The sequence below is a fragment of the Semicossyphus pulcher genome, unplaced genomic scaffold (genome assembly GCF_022749685.1).
Source record: "Semicossyphus pulcher isolate SPU_LCO1_2020_fin unplaced genomic scaffold, fSemPul1.0.p SCAF_12, whole genome shotgun sequence".
Lineage (NCBI taxonomy): Eukaryota > Metazoa > Chordata > Actinopteri > Labriformes > Labridae > Semicossyphus > Semicossyphus pulcher.
The window spans coordinates 20,794,705-20,812,018 of NW_027211626.1; the positions used below are offsets into that span (position 1 = coordinate 20,794,705).

Here is a 17,314-nt window from a genome sequence, read left to right on the forward strand (position 1 = left end):
TTCTATTCTTCTCAGAAGGCTACTGAATACATGTTGTAGTTCATTTTTTTATGTATTTTTTTGATTAAACCTTCAGAACACCCTTTTAACACATTACTAAATAGATTTCTTGCTACAATAAATTTCTGTTTTCTCTGTTTCTCTGTCTCCGGCTTCCTCTCCTTGGTGACTCTAAATTGCCCATAAGTGTGGGTGTGAGTGCGAAAGGTTGTTTGTCTCTATATGTCAGCTGGCGACCAGTCCCGGTGTACCCCGCCCTTCACCCAATCACAGCTGGGATAGGCTTCAGCGCCCCTGAACAGGATAAGCAGCATAGATAATGGATGGATGGGTATCTCTCACACTCTGGGGATGCAAGGCTTGTAATATAGTTCTCTGTGTAATAGGGCAAGGAAAACCTTTGCTAACATTTTCTACCATTAAAATACTTCATGAAGCATATTTAAAAGGAAAATAATTGTTCAAATCTGATGTATGTTTTTCTGTGCTTGGACAAAAAAGAAACATTGGCATGTAAAACATTTTTTTATTATGTTTTTTAAAAATGGTGTAAGGCAACATAAAAGGTATTTGAAAATAGCCAAAGACTTCTGAGCATTAAGTATAAAGAAAACAGTTCCGTGCCGATGTCACAGAGTCGCTGGCAGGGAGCTGAATGAGGTGTGGTAAAAGCTGGAGGTTTTGTTTTTTGGAAGAAAATCACCTTAAAGTACGTAAATATAAATTATGATTTTAAAGTGTATATCAATGCAGGGATAACACACTGCACTACATATCCAAAAATGTATTTGTGTATTAACACAAAAAAGTTATCAGTGTCATTTTTTTCCCAATATCACGCAGCCCTCATGCTTATTTTAGAACAAAATGTATCTCATCTAAAATACAAGCAGAAACACTTGTAACGCAGAGGAAGTAGAAATACAGGCATGTTTAAATTGATTTTCTAAAGATATTATTTATATTACCTAGCACACAACAGCTGTTACAAATAACCCTGAATTACACCCTGAAAATTAGCCTTCCCACAACTTAAATACCAACCACAAAACATATACGGAAGAAAAATGAACAAATAGTACATAATTTGATTCATTACACAGCACAACAAAAGCCTAAAGCTTGGAGTGATCACATAATCACTGAAGTAAATAACTAAATTAATAGAAATAAATAGTATGAGACCAGAAGAGAAAATTCCTTTAAGGGTTGTTAAAATCCCACCCTGTGAAATAAACATTCAGTACACAGACAGGCAGCTATAATAAGCTCACTTAAACAAAATATATCTTGTCCTTCAGTGATTTAAGGATAATCATGATAGTTTTTAATTTGCAACTAAACTAATTAAAACAGGCATCAGTTATTAAGGCTGAAGACATCACAGTCAACTGAAAACATTATCCAGCAACCAGTATTCCCATAGTCAGTCAAAACAATGCTCCTGGGTCATGGCTCCTAGAAATAGGATTCACATACAACAAATGAGCAAGAGTTATTGATAATGAATATTGTGTAAAACTGTACGTAGTAAGTCCAAAATATGTCAACAATCAACACTCATCAATTTCTATGCCTGACATCCCACCCAACACCTCCTTATGAATCCTGCAAACTAAATAAAATGTAATGATTTATTCATTCCAAAAAACATTGTGTGAACAAAATCCAGGCGGCAATCATGTTGTCAGCTAAATGTGCTGAGGAAAGCAGTTAAGTAAAATACAAACTAAACTGAGATCACATCAGTAAACGACAGCATCTTTAACATTCTGATTTCTCTGCTATCTCTCTCCCTCTCTTTCTCTGCCCACATGATGATTACTGTTTTCACGCTGTCACTGTTGCTATGTCGATATCATTGCTGTCCATTTTGCAGCAACACAAGAAGGCCAAAAGCTTGTCTGTGGACCCTTTGCTCATGAAAACACACAGAATTAAGTCTGCAAGTGGACTCAGTCGAATAAACATTATAGACAGGGCACTGAAACAACTGAAATCAGAAAAGACAAAAGAACTGAGACTGAAAATATTTCTGTCACTTTTTGCCTGGAACCAAATGATGCTGGGCAGGAACAGCAGCGTGTAAATAAGGAGCACCATGACCAAAATTCCCACAATTTGCTGCTTTTCATTAGAGGGGACTGAGATGGATGCAGTGAGGGATTTGAGGGTGCCAACCAGGAAGAATATGAGTAGTGGGAAGGGGAGTAAAAAGACAAGGAAAAAGATGGTTTCTGTTACATGAAAATCAACTCTGAAATAGTGGGGGAGGAGAAAGACCAGAGGAAGGGCCCAGACCCCGACACAGAACACCACAGAGATCTTGATGGAACGCACAAAGCGGCACCTCAGTGGGTGGACGATGAGCAAATACCTGTAACATAAGCAGGAGACATTGCCTTTGAGGAGTTTCTGAATGATATAGTAATATAATTATCAGACACTGAAGCAGATACATAGATTCTGTTTAGACTGATAGCTACCTTTCCAGGGAGAGACACACCATGAAGCAAACACTGGCCATCAGACTGTAGATGTAAACACAGGCAAAGGTGTGCTCATGAAAAAAGTGATATGCGAACACAAGTCCTGAATCAAAGATCATGCAGCAGAGCTGAATGAGGTCGGAAATGAGAAGGTTGATGATGAACATCGGAGCAACGTGATCATTTCGCACCTGCAGGGAAACATTGATGAATATAAACAGTTATTGTATTACAATGTTCTTAACTCCACCTCCTCGCAAATATGACATCTTGCCTTCCCTAGCGTTTGCAGTAAGAGCCTTTTATGCAATTTGCATGAAACTCTAATTTTTTGCTGTCAAAAATGTCAGTAATGAAACGCTTCCCAATCACTGTGGTGAATAAGACAACCTCCTGCTTCTGCATCTGTTTTTTTAAGCATAGTTAAGCGCTGTATTTATCAAACGGACACACCAGACAGAAGATGCAGTTTCTCTCTCCTGATTGCATAGGCATTTCTATATATATATTGCACAAATAACAGAATGAGTTCTTGTTAATAGAGGTTAATTTTGTACACCACTGGATTTACTGAGGTTACACTAAAGGATAGGATACACATAAATAAAAAAAAACATTTTGAATTACATTAATAAACTCAATATTGATGTTCTAAACTTTCCTTCAATTATTAAGAATCAAAGATTTTCTGGACAAAAAATGTAGTTTTGATGCCTGTGTTAAAACTTTTTGGGAAATGACTCAGATTTATGATGCTGATGTTTTTTTTATTTACAATTTGATCTCATTTCTTCTTTTCGATACCCTTGGTTTGCTCTGAATTAAGATGATACAATATGTCTGGGGAGCAGTTAAGTTCATATTTCTGTATGACTGATTTGTCATAATTCCTCTAATAAAAACATGGTTTATTTTAGTCTGTTCTAAAAATGTTGACCCCATTCAGCCCTAGTCTTAGACCCAGTTTTTAATTTTGTCCCCCTCTCTGATTGAGTTTGAGACCCCTGGTCTACAGCCATGTAAGCAGATCTGTGCGGGTGTACTTGTAGGCACAGACGTTTCTTTTAGTTTTGTAGACATTTACTCAAACCAAATCAGAAAGTCATTTTTCTGCCCTGATGACTGCGCTCAATGAGAAGTGAAGGGATCTCAAAATTCATTACTGTTTAACCTCTGGGTGTCACAAATGTCTTAATCATCTATAACTGCAATTCATTCGACAGTTATAAGAAATAAATATATTTTTATTTCTATAGACCTAAATGTATACTTTGTGGTGCTGGTAAAGAAAAGTCTTGGTGAACAGAGTGATGTAGCTTAATGATGTAGAGACCCTGCTAAAAATAAAGCTGTTCAGTCACCTTGGCAAAGTTGACTATTTTATGCTTTTCGGTCATGAAAACTACACGCGTTTGGGTCCAATCAACTTAAATAAATGATTCCTGTAAATTTCCAAATCAGACAGACTTTTACACATAACACAGCCAATAAAAAATACATCTCAGTCATAATATACATACCAGAGAGTGAAGGGCATAGATGGCCACAAGGGTCAAAGGAAAGCCGATACAAATAATTATGCTTGAAGTATAGAGTATGGTATAATAGATGATTAATTGGGTGGCATAATGACAATACAAGTAGTCATCATAGCTTATGTCCAGGGGGGTGTTGGTTGTGTTATCTGCCATTCTTCAGAGTGAAACCTGTAGTTTGAGAGATCATGATACAGAAAGTTACCAAATACTTACATTGTTTATCAACTTTGTTGCCTGAACCTAACCAAACTGTGACCATTTTTTTGTTGGGTTTTTTGCACATAACTGCTTGATTAGGTTTTGGAAAGTAACATGGCTTGGGTTAACATAATACATCTATGTTGAGAATTGGCTGCACACAGGTCACGTGCAGCATTCTCCTGGGAGAAAGACAAAGACCTTTCTGTCAGAGAGCCCTGAAGGCTGCCAGGCACATGACAGGGAAATCACAGTATTCTAAAAAAATAAGCAGAACTTGTGTTTATGTACACAAACAATAATTTCGCAACTATTTCACTGGCTGCCATTAAAACCAGTTTAGTCCTTTTACATTCAACATTTTGATTCTTTGGTCCTACAAAACCGTGTGTATGACTTGCCTTAATTTATACACATTTACCTCTGGGAAATGTTTCATCAGAAAACATAACTGTAAATACTATACAGTGGATAATGTTGGATAAGAACAATAAACAGAATATTGACAAAGATAACCATAAATTGTAAAATAAGCCTTCGTAAACATTTTTATATTGATCTATGCCTGAAATGTCTCAAAAGAAGCACCACTATTTATTGATTTCATACTATGCTATCTATGTATACTATGTATCTCTAATTTTTCATCTTTCTTATCTCATTTATTTAATTCAAAATACATTTTTCTTTATGCATATTTTATCTATTTAAGGTAGAGACTACTTAAACTGCTCTTACATTTGTTATAAAATCACACATTTGAGTTAATCAAACACAATGTAATTAACTACAGCATTTTGTACACTCCAACTCCAAAGCTACCTACTTGTTATAGTTAGTATATTGTTATGACTGTCTCCAGTTCTTTTATCTTTTTTTGTAATATCTATGACAAAGTAGTCATAATATTTACCTTTGGAAGCAGTAAGACCTTGTCTGAAGAGTTCTCCACACCAATGTCTGATGTTCTGTCTTCTGCATCCAAACAGTGTACAGTAAATATGCTGAGTGATAACATCTAATAGGCTGATGATAATCAACACCTGCTTCTCTGAGGAAGAGAGAAAATAGCATCCAGGCATGAATATGTAAAGTACGGTAGAGCAACAAAGAATAATAGTAGGCTAAATAGTTCCAAGTCTAAACAGTGTTTATCAATCTACCTTTTGTTTAGCTGAGGGTAGTATTAATTCCTCAGCTATAGTGTGCAGCTTTTTACAAAAAGCAACTCTAAGCTACTTCATAAGAGGGCAGTTGAGCATTTGATGGCCGACATACCGGTCTCTGTTGTTTACTCTTCCACTTTAAACTGCTGCTGTAAGGTTGGCGCTCATGACATGACGTGACATGCCAGTTCCCCCAAAAGTGAAGCCAAAACCTCTCTCTGTCAATCTCACGATCCATTTTACCCTCACTCGTGAACAAGACCCCGAGATACTTAAACTCCTTCGCTTGAGGCATAGACTCACTCCCCACCCGGAGGGGGCAATCCACCGGTTTCTGGCAGAGAACCATGGCCTCAGACTTGAAGGTGCTGACTCTCATCACAACCGATGAAACCGGCACACGATCATAGGCCTTCTCCAAGTCCACAAAGCACATGTAGACTGGATGAGCAAACTCCCATGCCCCCCTAAACAGCCCTGCCAGGGTAAAGAGCATTGCCACTGTTCCACGGCCAGGTCAGAATCCGCATTGTTCCTCCTGTATCCGAGGTTCGACAATCGGCCGGAGCCTCCTTTCAAGCACCCTGGAATAAACTTTACCCGTGAGGCTGAGTAGTGTTATACCCTGATAGTTGGGACACACCCTCCGGTCCCCCTTTTTAAAAATGGGAACCACGACCCCCGGTCTGCCATTCCACAGGTACTGTCCCAGACCTCAATGTGACATTGAAGAGGCGTGCCAGCCACGAAAGCCCAACAATGTCCAGAGCCTTTAGCATCTCAGGGCGAATCTCATCTACACCTGGCGCCTTGCCACTGAGGAGCTTCTTGACTACCTCAGCGACCTCTGCCACGAATATAGATAAGGCTTCCCCTGGACCTTCAGACTCTGCCTCCTCATCAGAGGACGTTTTGGCTGGGTTCAGGAGTTCCTCAAAGTGTTCCTTCCACCTCCCGACAATATCCTTAGTCCGGGTCAGCAGTTCTCCATCCCTGGTGAAAACAGCTTGAGCCAATCCCTGCTTCCCCTTCCTGAGTCGTCTAACGGTTTGCCAGAACTTCTTTGAGGCTAACCGAAACTCCTTCTCCAAAGCCTCCCCGAACTCCTCCCACACCCTCACCCTCACTACACGATGGGTTTACAAGGTCTGTCCCGCAGCCCCCCCCCCCCATCTGATCCAACTCACCAAGAGGTGATCAGTTGACAGCTCTGCTCCTCTCTTCACCACATGAGCATTAAAGTCCCCCAGTTGAACTATGGAGTCCCCAGATGGGACCCCTTCCAGGACCACACCCAGTGACTCCAAGAAGGCCGCATACTCTTAAGTACTGTTCAGTGCATAGGCACAAACAACAGTCAGAGCCTTCCTCTCCGCAACTTGCAGTCGCAGAGAGGCGACCCTCTCGTTCACCGGTGAAATCCCAACACAGCGGCGCTCAGCCAGGGGCTTGTGAGTATCCCCACACCCGTCCGACACCTCTCACCCTGGGCAACTCCGGAAAAGGCGAGAGTCCAGCCCCTCTCCAGGATATTGGTTCCAGAGCCAGAGCTGTGCGTGGAGGTGAGCCCAACTATCTGTAGTTGGTAACGCTCCACCTCTGGCACCAGCTCCGGTTCCTTCCCCACCAGAGAGGTGACATTCCACATACCAACAAATAGTCTACGCTGTTGGGGTTCAGCACGCCAATGCCCCCGCCTTTGCCTGCTGCCCGGTTTGCAATGCACCCGACCCCTATGCCTATCCTTGCAGGTGGTGGGCCCACAAGGCGGCGGCTCCACGTTGCTCATTCGGGCTGAGCACGGCCGGGCCCCATGGACAAAAGCCTGGACACCAGACGCTCGCCAACAACCTTCCCCCCCATGTATGGCTCAGGGAGGTAGCAAGGACATATCGGCCTTTAAAAATCTACTATCGGTCGACATCTACTGCTTAGGAGAGGGAGGCTCGTAAACGTGACTCTGAGGAGCTTTCACGCATTTGTTAGTTCATTGTTAGATTTCAAAAAAACATTTAAGTCAGATAAAATAAAGTCAAGAAAAAGATTTGCAGATTTGTTTATAAGATAAAAACTGCTGTTTCAAGAAAAAGATGTGCACTGTTAAGAACTAAGTTAAAAAACTTTTTTTTTGTTTAAGTATAATGATTTTATTTTGTAATTATGGTACAATGTTTCACATAGGGATGCTCTGTTTGAGGTCCACTCATTGGTAAAGTATATGGCTTGTGTGTTAGCTCTCACAACCTTATAGACTACTTAAGTTTTAATGTTAGTAATGGAAATAAAAAAGTACAGAGTGGCACCAAGCCCTGAGTTTGAGACCCCTGCTGTAAGATGTCGTCCAAATAATGCTGACCCTGTTCGGCCCTCGTCTTAGACCCAGTTTTTAATTTCGGCTCCCTTTCTGATTGAGTTTGAAACCCCTGTTTTAGTTATTAAATATTTAAAATGTTTTTCAAAGTAATTTTGTTTTAAAATATTTTCAAACTTTTTTTTTTTTTTTTTACAATCACATTTTCTTTCCATAAAAATTTAAATTTTTTGCAAATGTTTTGGCGGCCCACTTGGAATAGTCGCAGTCCACAGGTTGGGAATGGCTGATCTAGTGTAATTATTGCTTAGCTGTTTTTGGGTCATTTTTGGGCTTCAACCATCAGGCAGTGACGGGTAGCTTCCAGCCAGCAGTCCGAACACTGTAATATTATTTACAGAGACCTTACATTAACCCACCAATTTGCCAGCACTTGGCTACATTGGCAAGAAAAAACCGAACCTAACCCACTGATGGACATGTCCGTGCTGTATCTGTTAAATTATGCTCCTTCAGTGGACCTTTTGCCTTATATGCGGTCTCCAAGTTGCTGCCATTGGTGTTTTCCAAAATAGCCTCCTCTAATGAGAGTGAAACAGACGGATGGGCAGGGTTCTTGGTCGTATGTAGACATTGTTTAAAGGGGAGTTTAGTGTTTATAAATGAACACCTATAACAAACCACAACTTTTTAATTAAGTCTATTTTATTATAGTCAAAAATGTATTTAGTAAAGCAGCCGGCTGGACATGGATGTTTGTTGCCAGCTGCCACTCATGGCAGGATTAGAATGGAGAAGGGATATGGAGGGATACCAGATATATGGACTCTACCATAACTTTTTTCAATTTTATGGCTGATTGTAATTTTGCTTTTCTTAAAAAAAAGAAGTAATTATTTAACATACATTTGCAAGCCACCATACCACAGTGACCACAATGACCCGCTAGTTCCCTGGTGGCGTGTTTACTAATAATCTACACCCGCTTCCAAAAATATGTTGGCAGGCATGAACATATGCAAAGTACATCAGAAAGTCAGATTTAATCAAAAGGACAGACATGTATAGTCTTATGTATGTCCTCCAATCTAAATGTCTTGAATATGTTTTGTTGCATGCTTTCAGATATTATCACAGGTTATTTATACTCTGTTTGTTACACAGTCAGATACTCGTCTGTCTTACACGTCAAATTTGAATTTCGGGGAAGGGAGGAGGAAAACTGCAAACTTAAAATAACTTTTTGGACTCCATCATATCTGAACTAACAATACTCAGTTGTCTGTCAGTTTGCATAATCATTTGCATTCCATTGTTCCCTGTTTTGTACCACTACAGTAAGAATTGTATTAGGTTATGAATAGAACAATAGAAACAATGTAGTATAAACCTTTGAAAGCAGCGGAATCATAACTCAAATAAGTCTTTTTTGCATTTGCACGGTCTATAGTGATTTTGAGTAATGGCACACAGGAGGCTCGTTAAAATCTACTTTTGAAGAGAGAGTCGCAATCTTGCCATAAAGTGTGTGACTGCAGGCCTTCTTCATGCCTACATCCTTCTCTGGGCTTTTTACTGCAGTTTAATTTAAGTGAGTGTGATCTCAGCTGTTTGGGCAGAGAATTCAACACTGCATTGTTAGTTGGTGATAGGTGGTGTCTTAGGCCACCACCTCTGTTAAGGGATGGTTATTCCAGCTTAACAGATGCTTTCTTGACACCTCTTTCGAACCAACGGTCTTCTCTGGCCAAGATGTGAACCTTGCTGTCTTCAAAGTGTCCTTTAGATGTTACACACGTTATAAACAACTACCTGCAGTTTAGCTTGTACTATTTAGACAACCACCGACATTATCCGCTGTTCGCCTTTCATGAGTCCCAGCTTCCTACGGGCGGCCCTGCATCCAGTGCCAAGGTGCAAGAAGGAGCGTCATCGGAGTTCCACTCTGGTAAATTTCCAACCAGCCTCAAATACATGTATAAATTAATTTATGTATAATAAATTTAATAAATAACTTTGTTTTACCAAGAACAGCTGGTTTTGTGTTGCTTCCCTTATCCCTCACAAGCCGGGCTGTAGCAATGAAAATGATGGAACTTCCCAGAAAGCCATGAACGTTATAGCACTTATCACGCACCAGGAAACATTACAGCAGTACCACACGGCAAAGAAAGGTGCAGCACCTACCACATGTAAAAGAACATTACAGAATTTTCACCAGCAAAGCACATCAAGCAATTTACCACACTGCAAACAACATTATAGAATCTACCAAACAGCAAAGAGCACTAGAGCCCTTGTTTTAGGGAATATAAATAATGAAAGCTGACATTAGAAAGGGCCAACATGGCACACTTAATGACACGGCAGAACTTGTAGTCTTTACCAGAATTCAGCACTATATTAAATTAGCAGGATGTAAAGAAAATGAAGCTAAGAGCTGAATGCAATTAAATGAAGTGTTATGCCCAGCTTGCTGAAGAGCATAACAAAGAAGGGAGATCCACACAGTAGCAGCGTTTTAAATAAACAAATGATTTATTAAGTTTAAATCAACCAAAGGCGAGTCAGCAATTAAGTAATATTTAACAAGTAACAGAAGGAACCAAGGCTAACCTAAACATAATCAAACCAAACAAAAGCCAAGGTGGGTGCATAAAAGGCACCAGCCTTCCAGGAGGGAGAAAGAAGAGAGCCATCTTGGATTCCCCAAGCTTTTTAAAGGCCACAGCAGGTGAGCACAATCCCCCACGAGGTGAGAGGAGCCAGGCAATCAGGGAGGCTAAGAGGAGAAAACAGAGGCAGGAAAGCGAACACATACTGACCCAAGGCCTGTGGCCGTCACAGAAGCAATCAGCAGAATGTGATCACTTGTCAGTCAGACTGAATTTGAAATTATGGTATCTACACGGGCTGCAATGTGAGGATGCATGTTACACTGCTTGCAATAATCTGAAAGGTTTAGTATAATCAAATTAAAATGTGTGATGCAGGGATCCGTCTGTGCTCAAAGCCAATGGCTGGTGTTATCCATAAAAACCCTATGTCAGAATATATGTCATGCTCCACAAGATCACAGACCAGGAGTCGAGATCTGTGCGTCGAGGACTGAGCTAAACCAGCGCCTCAAGTTGATAACTGAATGTGTAATGTTCCAGCAGAGGAGGGGGTTTCATTATGTCACAGATGCACAGAAAGGTCCTGGTACAAGTTATAAATACACAATACATAAATATTCTTCATACTATGACACCTGACTTCCCCCTATATTTTACTCCCGTCATTATCACTACCTCCACTAGGCATTGCCTCCATAATGTAAATATTGGTCATCCCATCTTAGTTATTGATGATAACAGCCTACCGAGCCATTGTGACAGTCCCTGTCACACTTTCTGATAATAACAAAATTATTTCTGAACAAAATTATTGAAAATGTATGAGCACTTTGAAAGTTACGATAAAACATCTATTGGTGATAAGAAAACTGAAAGTGCCTACCCAATATTATTCTGGGGATTTATGTTGATACAGAAAACAGAGGTTTGTCAACCAGAGTTTTTTTTTTAACTTTATTTGGTTATAATTCAGTGAGTACATCAAAAGCAAACACACCTGTGTCTAAAAAAATTACATATATTGTGTTATAGGCTAACATTTTACCCCTATTGCCAAGCACATAACAGCGGTTGCAAAATACCTGCTCTGAAAATAACAACTTGTTTGAGAGACCGATTAGATCAAACTCCTAAAGACTTTTTAAAATGCAGTTTTTGTGTAAAACTTAGGGTCAAAATACACATTTAGGAGGAAGAGGGCATGGCTGCTTAAGTGATCTCAGGTCATAATATCCAGTTTAGTTTCAAGAGTAAAGGACAATAATAATTGACAGATAAAAATATAGTACGACACATATTTCAGTGGCATTTGTTGAAGCAATCACAGTGAACCAGAACAAGATTATCAAAACAGTCAGTAACCCCACAGCAGAGTCAAAACCATGCTGGACCTAGTATTTCATAAACATTGCAGATTAAGAATAATGTAACAAAACATTGTGATATTGGATAATAATCAAAACAGTATAAAGTAAGCTCCACATATATCAGCTGTAAGTTTTTACTCTACCACTAACACTACATGTATATGATGCCTTAAGTTATAGTTAATTGCAGAATCTGAATAATATAACAAAATATAATCATAACATAAATTCAGATGTATTATTATGAAAATAAAACTTAACTGATCCCTTACTGAAATTCACACGCTACCCAGCTGCATGTGTAGTTATATAGCTTCACATATACCAGCTGCAACATTTAAGTATATATTAAGGGAAATATAATAATGATTCATTTACATAATAGACATAATTAATATGATATGGGCCATTCTGCACCGTCACGACTTTTACTTGAGACAAAGTTTCTCTACACTGTAGTATTTCTATTTTTACCTAAACATACAGTAGGGAGACTGTAACAGGTTATGAAACAAACAAAACTTTATAGTGATGTGTCTAGTGGTCGTTCTCAAAGTGGGGTCCTCAGACCCCTGGGGGTCCGCGAAATAATTATAATAAATTTATAATAAATTACAAAATTGTGCTGTATCATTCAAAAGTGCATGTCTACAGATGAAGACCATTTGCAACAATGAAACAAGCATATTGTGTCCATTACTCCCACCCACGTTAGCTTCGGACCAATAGAAACTGACATGATTGTGACACATCAAGTCAATCTGTCGTGAATACTCAATTCACTCAGGTTTCTGCGGCTGTCTTGCTGCTGTTAATTTTCTGAAAGCTTTGAAGATAAATTACTTGAAAAGTATAAATGCTGTAAAGTTGAGTCCACAAGCAGTTTGAATAAAATGAGCCACTGTTTTAAAGTATATAAGTGGTATTAACATGATTCAAATTGAAATGTTTTTCTGTTAATCACTATAAAACAGATCTGAAGTATTTAGGTTAAAAGGTTTTACAATATAGTTCCAATGGCATCTAAGAGTGCAAATGGTTGTAAGCATGCTTAGTCGGTGTTACGATTTTGAGGGGGTCCTTGCAAAATGTTCTCCCCTATAAGGGGTCAGAAGATTGACTAATTCTACAAAGTTATTTTTAATGCTTCCGCATCCAAAGGGGCGAGTCTGACAGAGCAATGTTTAGCTTTTAAAGATTTTTTTCCAGCAAAGTCAGTTTACAGGAAGTATTGTTTTAAAAAGGAGGGAGATGTTTTATTAGAAAGTACTTAAGCATTTACAGGACAGGATCAGTAGAGGAATAAGACTCACCATTTTGTCCGCATGGGGCGGCTAAAATCGCTTCACACAGTTGCTGTAAAAGATCTACTTCTTTCACCACTGATTGTTGTTTCAGTATCATTGCTCTCCATTCTGCAACAGCATACAGAGGCCAAAAGGTTATCTATGGCCCCTTTCCTAATGAAAACATACAGAACTAGGTCTGCAAGAGGACTCACACTAATAAACATGTCAGAGAGGAGGAGAAGAGGAATGCTAAATAAATCCTTTGGAAGGTACACAATAATTCTGGGCAGGAACAGCAGTGTGTAAACAAGCAGCACTACAACTAAAATGGCCACAATCCGTCGTTTTTCATCAGAGTGGACTGAGATAGAAGCAGAGAGCGCTTTGAGGGTCCCCACCAGGAAGAATATGAGCAGTGGAATGGGAAGGAGGAAGGTGATTACAAAGGTTTCATACGAGAAGGAATAGATGGTAGAAAGGGCCCAGACCATGAGACTGACCAACACAGAGGTCTTGACGGTTCGTCTGAAGCGGTACCACAGTGGGTGGGCGATGACCAAATACCTGTAACACAAGATAAAGGAACCTTTTTTGGGGGTATAACACACTAACACTTTTGTATAAGTTACAAAGTGATGTCCCTATATAAAACGGGAGGAATTTGACAAATGTGAAATTTGAAATGTGGATGTAAAACAGTAAAGTGAGAAAAGCACAAAACCATTGATGTTAAGAATAATAAAATGCTTTAATAGAGGTCTGTTTTAAATAGGGCACTGACTCAGCATGCCTGACCCCCTCAAGGAGGGCTCCAGCAGTCTGACACATTGTCTTTGAGGAGCTTTAGACTTATATAGTAAAAATATAGAATTATATAGTAATATATTGACACACATATTTGATTGACATATAGTTACCTTTCCAGGGCAAGACACAACATGAAGCTGACACTTGCCAACACAGCAATGTCGTAAACATAAAGGGAAATCATCGTTATCCAATAGCCAGGTGATGCCTCCCTAGCGATCAGGCAGCAGAGCTGAACAAGGTCGGAAATGAGAAGGTTGATGACGTAGATCGGAGCAACATGATCATTTCGCACCTGAAGGAACACATGGGAAATGTTAACAGGTGGTATGTAAACATGCTCTGAACCCCACCTCCTCCTACATGTTATCTTGCTCTGCCCAGCAATCACATGAAACTTAAGCCCTATTCACACAGGACTAGTATTACCTGGGGACCTCGTGATTTAGAAATTACCCCCCAACGTCTATGTTTCGTGCTGTGCATTCGCAAGTCTTTATTTCACTACAATTTACAAACAGATATGATTGAAAATATCAAGGCTTCACGTAACATCAGCTTAAAGCCTTAAACCTGTTGAAAAACGTTCCTTACCGCATGTTGCCATGCAATTCATCCATCTCATTGTCTTTCAAGATTTCGCTCTTGTGTTGGATTTGAGTTTGCTCTTTCTGAGAATGGGTCCCCATGCTGTGTAGCGAGATGAGCCTCCTGAATTTGCACCCAAAATGCTGTCAAAACTTTCATTTAAAATTTCCACCACAGCCTCCATAATTCTCAACTGGGAAAAAGGCGCGGAGATAACAAAAACATTGCAGAAAATAAATATTCGACCCCATAATTATTGAGATGCCAATTCGCACTACACTAATATTATCAGATGACCTCTGTGTTTGTCAGAATATGTTAATTTACGCTGGAATTTTTACTTTACAAATATTCGCACAGGATTACGATCACAGACAACCGCTGAAATTATTACAAATTCATACAGGTCCCCAGGTAACACTAGTCTTGTGCGAATAGTGCTCAAGTCAGGAAATATCAGATATGAAGCACTGACCAATCACTGTGGTCACAAGACTAAGATGCACTGCAGCTTTTGCACGTGTTTTTCAGGCGCAGGCAGGATGCATTCTGGCCCAAACACTTGAGCTGTATTTATCAAACGGACACACCACGCCAAGGTCACAGTTTGTGTGTCATGTTTATTTTTACAAGGTAAACCACTCTAATCATTGTATTCTCATTTCATGGGGATTGCAAAAATAATTGAAGGAGCATTTTAACAGAAGTTATATATGCTCTACTGGATTAAGTAAGATTGACAAGCACATCCAGGGAGACAAAATGTAAATATAACGTAAAGTAGATTTGCCAGAGCCACACCGAAATTTGTGTTTAGGAACACAAACTTATCAATTAATAAACAATCAGGCTATCACTACCTTAAACAATATCAATATTAACGCCACCTTCAGCTCTTCCGGCTCTTTGCTGGACCTGATGTGCTCTCCTGTCCCTCTGTATCTCAACCAATTTTGGTGCCTTGTGTTTTCCTTTATCTTTCACTCAATTTATGCACGGTTAATTAAGATGTATGCAAGACAATTTTTTTTCTGAGTTTGACGCTTTAATAAATCCTTTGGTTGAACTGTGTCTGCTGAGATCGTCTGGAGGTAAATACCAGGGTGGACTCCTTAATGAGCTGCTGTCCTATGAATCTGATGCTGAAGACCAGAGATTACAGAGGCTGCAAACTGAATGAAAACTGCAGCACAAATTTGTACAATACCATCCGTCCGTAACTCACTGACTGTTCCACAGACACATGACACAGCCGGCAAATAAACAAAATCTCAGTCAAAATGTACTTACCGAGGAATAAAGAGAGTAGATGGCCACGAGTGTCAAAGGAAGGCCGATGACAATGATTATGCATGTCGACACATGCCTGATGAAAAAAGCATTTTCTAAATAATAGTCCCGCGAATCATCCTCATAGTTGACAGAGATGTTGTTGTGATTGTAGCTCTCGTTCTGTGAGGTGTGGTTATTGTGGAAATCTCCCATTCTTCAGATTGAAACCTGTTAATTTAGAGATCATAGGTTATAATAGAGGGATAAATTATTTACTATCTACCCAACATTATTCAGTTCTGTCATTAAAGCTGTAAAATGCACCTTCACACAAACAGAGAGAACCTTATCAAGCTGTCCCTTTTTACTCGCTGATGTGAGGACCTCACTGCCGCCACAGATCACTTTCCAGTTGTTAATGAAATGTAATGTTAATTTACCTTTGTACAAATGTTTTGTCTCACCACTTGTTGAGCTGGAAGCTGGATGAGGCAATATACATGATGGATTAGGAACCATAATCGTTTATATTATGTGTACAAAATGTTCCTTGTAAGAGATCATTCTTTTTCAAATCCTAGCAGGACCTTTTTTCATGGAGTCTTGTTGCATGTAATTCCCATCTTCCTCTTTCCTCATGTCCTGACTGACTTTATCGTCTTCATATTTTTTCTCTAAACCTGCATCCATCAAAATTCAAAACTCAAAAGTCAGTTACGTCTCCAGCTCGTCCATAATGCTGCCCCAAAATTTCAACACCAAAGGTAGACACCATATTACCCCAGTCATAATACACCTTCACTGGCTTCACTGTAATATTTAGAATTTCTTCTAAGATTTTAATTACTACTCAAAAGGCAGAATGTTCAGTTACTTAGGACACAGTCTTAGATCCTGACTGTTTGTTTCACAGGCTCTAAACTATAGGTCACTACACTTTATTTTGGCGGGACATGTGCTCTGGAATGACATGCTTTAGATTTCAGGCCTGCTAAATCAGATCATTAATTCACACATTTATAAACAGACTTTTATTTCAATCCTCATTTCCTGCAACTCTCTTGTATTGTCATATACTGTACTTAGATTTATTATAAAATATAGCAAACTCAAATGTATAGTTTTGATCTGCTCTTATTTTGTATTATATAAATGATTTAATAATGCAAATTAAGCAAGCATCCATTGGTGTCGGACTAGAGAATTCAAAGTTTCCACTCTGCTGTACGCAGATGATATAGTCCTCCTTGCTGAGAATGAAGATGACCTTCAGAGTTTGTTGAATATTGTGTACTGTTGGTGCAGTAAATGGAGATTAAAGATAAATGGAGACAAAACTCAGGTTATGCATTTCAGGGAGAAGGGAGAGTTACAGACTGAGTTTACAGCACCTCTGGCAGACACGAAGAAATACAAATACCTAGGACTTACTGTCGATGAACACCTTACATTTGAAGTGGGAATTAAAGTGTTATCAGACTCTGCAGGTAGAGCACTGGGAGCTGTCCGTAATAAGTTAAAGTTATGTAGGGATCTCGGTTATAAAACCTACACACAGCTTTATAAATCTTGTGTTTGTCCCATTCTAGATTATGGTGCAGGGGTCTGGGGTGACCGTAAGCAAACCAAGTGTGACACAGTTCAGAACAGAGCTATGCGCTGTTTTCTGGG

The 17,314-nt window shown here is 39.4% G+C and overlaps 1 protein-coding gene and 1 pseudogene across 1 annotated transcript; both read right to left on the reverse strand.

The window, feature by feature from the left end:
• Positions 1 to 1,830: 1,830 nt before the first annotated feature.
• Positions 1,831 to 7,039, reverse strand: LOC138588834 (2-oxoglutarate receptor 1-like; annotated as a pseudogene).
• A 5,993-nt stretch (positions 7,040 to 13,032) lies between these two features.
• On the reverse strand, positions 13,033 to 15,856 carry LOC138588835 (G-protein coupled receptor 4-like). Its single transcript, XM_069659081.1, has 3 exons — positions 15,662 to 15,856; positions 13,894 to 14,078; positions 13,033 to 13,540 (listed from the first exon to the last, which is right to left on the reverse strand). Exons 1-3 carry the CDS (start codon positions 15,854 to 15,856, stop codon positions 13,033 to 13,035), a joined length of 888 nt encoding a protein of 295 aa, XP_069515182.1.
• Positions 15,857 to 17,314: the final 1,458 nt, after the last annotated feature.